General features: G+C 42.0%; 1 protein-coding gene across 4 annotated transcripts in view; it reads left to right on the forward strand.

Moving 5' to 3' along the window:
* Positions 1–6,000, forward strand: part of palld (palladin, cytoskeletal associated protein) — a 105,411-nt gene that overhangs the window by 88,653 nt on the left and 10,758 nt on the right. For 3 of the 4 annotated variants that reach the window (XM_053614524.1, XM_053614521.1, XM_053614523.1), the window contains 4 exons: positions 2,218–2,353; positions 3,534–3,635; positions 4,474–4,512; positions 5,422–5,643. In XM_053614524.1, coding sequence (XP_053470499.1) covers positions 2,218–2,353; positions 3,534–3,635; positions 4,474–4,512; positions 5,422–5,643 — 499 coding nt within the window. The remainder of the gene's footprint in view (positions 1–2,217; positions 2,354–3,533; positions 3,636–4,473; positions 4,513–5,421; positions 5,644–6,000) is intronic. The other variant, XM_053614522.1, reaches the window with a different exon arrangement.

The following is a 6,000-nucleotide window of genomic DNA, read 5'->3' on the forward strand; positions in this document are numbered from 1 at the left end:
ATAATGTATGAATGTGTATGTTTGATTTTGCCCCGTGATGGGTTGGCACTCCCTCCAGGGTGTCCCCCACCTTGTGCCCTGAGTTCCCTAGGATAGGCTCCAGGCTCCCCACAACCCTGTGTAGGATGGATGGATGGAATAATGTGTAATGTGGAACCCATGCTATTTTTTGTTGATTTTTAAAATGATTGAAAACTGATGAAACACTTTTTTTCTCTGAATAACTGTGGTAAAAAATTTAGTTTTGAGCAAAAGAATTGCGATTGATCATTTTATCCATTATTGTGCAGCGTAGTTTTTTCTTTTCATTCTTTCAAATGTTGATTTTTTTTTTTTTTTTTTTTTTTTTCTCTGAGATTTAGTCTAATTAAGCCTAACTAAAGGCAGCAGCACACACTTCATCCTAAATAAAGCCACAGATTCACTGTAAACTGAGCGTACGCCTTTAATGTTCATCAAATGAGCATGGAGCGTATTGTGATTTGGAACGTAGCCGTGGACTCCTGCAGCTGCACTGTGGCTCCTGGATAGAAGATCATGTTTACATTCTTATAAAGCATGTTTATAGAGATGGAAGGACCTTTTTAGAGACAGGAGGGAATGTTTATGTGCACACTGTGTATGTGGGTGTGTGTGTTCTGTGTTAAAACAAAAGCCTTTATCAAAATGTGTGTTTATGCCTTAGAATTCTAAATCACAATATCTCAAAACGAGACTGTGGAGGACACCAATGTCAAGGAGTTTTGTCCTGCAACACACACACACACACACACACACACACACACACACACACACACACAAATGCACACTGTTTACTCATTCACTTTCAGTAAATAGTCAGGGCCGTTGTGGATCTGGAGTCTCTCCTGGGATCACCAAGCATGAGGCAGGAATACAGCCTGGATAAGATGCCTGTCCGTCACAGGGCACCACGGACACACACATTTACACACTCATACACACTTACGGGCAATTCATCTTCGTTAATCCGCCTGCTGGCATGTTTTTGGGAGCTGGTGAGAACCCAGAGGAAACTCGCATGGACACAGGGACACAGCATGCAGAGAAACTCTGGACAGTCAGTAAACTGAACTCAGGATAAAACTAGGGAGCCGTGCGGCAGCAGCACTACCAACTGTACCACCATACCACCCTGTGCACACTGTTATACACACACTGTGTGTGTTTACTAACCCCAGTCAACTGTGCAGTGAAACCTGCTAACCTTTCTCTTATCTTATCGTAGACATAAGAGCTCTGCGTGCTTAGATTAACGTGGAGATCTTTAGCGGTGAGCCGTCTTGGCTTTATTCACGTTGCATATCGAGACCATAAAATTGCACTTCAAAAAGAAATCTTTCCTTCTTCGGCGTTCCTACAATTGCCTTTCATCATCACTCTCCATCTCTCACTCGTTTCTTTTCTCCCACACCCACTCGGTCTGATGTCTGGCATTTCAGGATTCAGGACGATTAAAGAGCAAAGTGGAACTTCAGAGCTCGGATTCATTTAGAAGACTTGTGCACACACGTTCACAAAGATTTATAAATATAAGTCTTAAAACTTCTGCATAGGCACATTCTTCTGTATACAAGTATATTGGAGAGAGAGTGAGATATCTTAGCAGGGTTTCTGATAGACGTGTGAATATTTGGTCAGCGCTCAGCTGACGTGATTTCCCACCTGGCCAGCAGACAGTGGGCGGGGCAGCCAGCACCTGTCAATCACAACTTTCCCTCCTGAGTATGAGCTACGATTCCTCTGAGAGCTTGGAGAGATTTTTAAGTAGAACAGATGTTCGCGAGGATCGACTCGCTCCAGACAGGATACGGTCCATGTTTTTACAACTGCTTATGAATTCTCACATGTCCATGACACTAGAGCGGTCTAATGGGGTTGGAAGGGCTTTTCTGCACGATGGATGTTTTTCAGCAATGGCCAATTGTATTAAACGGTGACACCTGAGAATCAAATCAGCTTTCTCTACAGTCACAATCCATGAGGAGCATTCCTAATTTGGAATCTGAAAGAATGTGACTGTAATATTATATATTGTAATCCATTTAAAATGCGTCAGAGAAGCTATTAATAATTTATGCCATACATGAGCGTCTTGGTTTTGCATTACATTACGATTAAACAGGTACACAATCTTCTGTTTTTCTAATAGCTCTTCTTTTGTGTTGTCTTTCTCCGTCCTGTATCGCTGCCAAACAGCGGGTTCCTGCGTAAGAACACCCGCACGCCTCGGCTCGTGAGCGACTCCGAGATCCAAGACTCGAAAGATGCCGTCATTCAGGACCTGGAGAGGAAGCTGCGCTTTAAAGAGGAACGCGTCAGCAACGGCCAGCAGGTGTGTGTCTGTGGGTGTGGCTCGCTGTAGAATAAAGAGGGATTAACATGATTCAAACTTCAATAAACATCCCTTACTCTTACAGATAAAAGAAATCGTATTGAGAACCTCATTTCCATCTACTGCACCTGCTCCGTGTGTGTGAAAATGTGTTCATCTGAAGTTCACTTTGCATAATGCGGACCCCTGTTTTAACGTAGTGAGTAAATGTATACGGGATCATAGCATTTGCGAACGTCGCGCACATGATTCACGGCCTGGAGAATAAAATTTGAGTTGGTTTTTATCGATGAGCTACAAAATGAGGGGAAAAAAACATGGACGCCTCTATGTTCATCGGCAGCAAGATAATGTTAGTATGACAGTATGTTGACTGATCTAAAGCAAATACTTGTGTGTGTGTGTGTGTGTGTGTGTGTGTGTGTGTGTGTGTGTATATATATATAGTATAACTCATTTAAAGGTAAGAAGTGCTGCTGGGATTACTGTCGATGCTGCGAGCAGCCATGTTGATTTGACGTCACTTGTAGAGCTCCGAGGCCGATTTTCTGAGTAGGAAATCCACGTTGAGGGGGCGCTTTCTTTGTTTCTTTTTGAGGCCGGGAATTACAACCTCTAGTTGAATGCAGCATTGGTTATAGCAGTATCTGGGGAATCTATGTACCACAAATTTGCAAGCCATACTTTTTTCTTTTTAGTAAATTTAAATTCTTATGTATGATACTCGCTCATATACTTCTGAGGTGATGGGAAGAGCTTAGCTGGATCTCTTGGCAGGAAAATTTTGGAATATTTCTGATTTGAATTAGGAAACCATCACCTCAGGCTGGGGATTGATACATATATTTACAAATACATCTGAGGTCAGCCATTTTCTAAAATCTCTCATCGACTTCCTCCTCACCCATGGAGAAGATTAGCAGAAGTTCCCCTGGACTATAAATGCAGGGGCCAATCCGCATGACCTTTTACCAACATCGGTCCACTTCCTGTGTGCGTGTTCATAGTAGAAACCCAACCAAGTGAAACCCCTCCTGCAACTGACTCAGCATGGTCACTACTAGTCCATGTAATTCTGCAGTAAACTCCTCTAAATGACCATTGGTGTGAGAATGTGCACATGTTTGTGTCTCTGACACACTAACCGAGGCTCTCACCCATTAATCCTGCTTGCTTTCAGAGGTTAACCTATGAAGAGAAGATGGCTCGCAGGCTTCTGGGGGCTGACAACGCAGCCACAGTGTTTAGCACTCAGCAAACCGAGGAGGAGCCCGTTACACAGGTACACACACTCAATAATATAGTATCATTACAGTGTTTGCTGCACTGCATGTCACCTTTTGATGTTCTGATATTACCACAGACATATGCAGAGTCCGATATGGGATCATGAGTGTCTTGCTTGTTTTTTAACTGAAGGAACAATGCGTTCCCATTAATATTATTCTTCCATTAAAGGTGCAGTCTGTAATTTCGTGCCGTTATAAAGTTTGTGTCCACAGTAAAAATAATAATAATATAATTTCTGTCCTTGTATACATTGTGAATCTCAGTATTGGCATACATCAGGTCTCAATAGTTTCTTCCTATAAGGGTTCTGTTTATATAATTCTGGCCCAGAAATTTAGCTCCACTCCAGCTGGCACTAAGCTGCTCAGCCCTGCCTCTTTTTTCCCCCCTAAAAGGCAGCTCTTGTCAACATTTACAACGTTGCAAGGGTTCTAAAAAATTACAAACCATCATTTAACACGTATTCAACAATGGTGGCAAGTGCCCTATCCATGTGAGGCTGAAATCAGGACTCGGGTAAAGCCACGTCAATGGTAATAACCAATGAAAGTAAGTAATGACCAATGAAGAAATCTGCTTATTGCTCCTTTAATCTGCACATGGCTACTTTGTCAGGTAAAGTATGTGGCATTTTTGTAAAATGCATCTTTTTTAAAAAAAAAAAAAAGAAAAAGAGATGAGGGTGACTATGAGGTAAGTTAACACCAGCATGTATAATGCATAATACACCCATAATGCACCCATAATGCACCCATAGGTATGTTGTACAATCTGAGCACAGGATGTGATTTCCTCAGATAGAGACTGCCTGTTCTCTGATCTTTCTACAGGAAAGCAGTTCAGCCGATTCAGAATTTGTCCCTCAAAAGGTTACCCAAACCTGCTCCACTTATTTATTTATTTATTTATTTATTTATTTTCTGCCTTCACTTCTCTCACTTTCCACTGGTCACTCCTGTGCTTTGGTTTGAAAGTATGCCGGCTATGTTCACTTCGCTTATTTCTTTATTTTTTGTCTCCCCGATCAAAGCCCATGGTCTGAGCTGTCCATAATTCAGCTTTCTTTAATATTACCTTCTGAATTCAAAGCATGTGCGTGATATGATCAGGAGATCTTAATGAAAGTAATTGGGGTGTAAGAATCGGGGAATGCGTCTGGGCCATGATGGGCTTTGATACACTATGAAAGATAAACACGGTTTTCTCTTGCAGAGTAACGTTGATCACTGAATGCTCAGTACATCTGTCTGTGTGTGTGTGTGTGTGTGTGTGTGTGTGTGTGTGTGTAAAGGAGGGAGAGAGAGAAATAAGAGGTAACAAAAAAAGAGAGGTGATGGGAGAAGTGGTGGTCGGGTGGGTGTCCTTTACTGCAGCTGTGCTTTATCAAGGAGTGTAATTATCATTGTGATGTCATTCACACACACCATGAACACTAATTTCTCACACCATAACAAGCAAAAAAAAATTAAAAATAAAAGGAAAAAATAGAAAGTGCTGATAGTGAAAGAAAGTAAAGAAGACAGGTGCCAAAACATCACTGTGTATTGGTAATTACACAGTAATGTCGCAACCTATAATTAGTAAATGAATGTGTATGTGTGTGTGTGTGTGTGTGTGTGTGTGCTACAATACACATTTCTTCACGTTTTTGCCTTGGTCATGCTTTTCCACTTTTGTACCCTTACGATTATTTCCCCCCTATATTTTGTGGTGCTAGTTAAACTCCAGTGCCTGGCATGTCCTTGCTCTTCTAACTCCCGGGTTTATTTCGGTCACAGGAGTACAAGGTGTCGAGCTTTGAGCAGCGGCTGATCAGCGAGATCGAGTTTCGGCTGGAGCGCTCCCCAGTGGAGGAGAGTGACGATGACGTCCAGCACGACGACGACCTGCCGGGAGACTGCGTGGCACCGTACTTCGAACACAAACTCAAACACTTCAAAGTGTTCGAGGGCATGCCGGTCACCTTCAGCTGCAAGGTTATCGCAGACCCTAAGCCAAAGGTCAGAGGTCATCCTAGATTATTGGTGTTGTGAATATTTCCAGGGAACACAAACTCTGTGATATTAGTTGATAGATTCTTATCGTGAGAAGTGTCTCAGAATAAAAATAGGTTCTTTTTGGATTTGGGGTCAAATGTGACCCCAGACACTACAGAGGCGTTTGTGTTTGCAGCAGTCTGGGTCAAGTGTTTCGCAGTATTCTTAATACGTGCATTCTCACATTCGCTTACAAAAACAAGATTCAAGAGATCTATTGTCATGCGCACAGTAAAAACACCACGGTTTAGACCACACAATGAAATTCTTACTTTGCAATTCTCCCTTAAAAAAATATACAATATATTGTGTGTATATAAA

This window comes from Ictalurus furcatus, chromosome 25 (genome assembly GCF_023375685.1).
Source record: "Ictalurus furcatus strain D&B chromosome 25, Billie_1.0, whole genome shotgun sequence".
NCBI classification, from domain to species: Eukaryota; Metazoa; Chordata; class Actinopteri; order Siluriformes; family Ictaluridae; genus Ictalurus; species Ictalurus furcatus.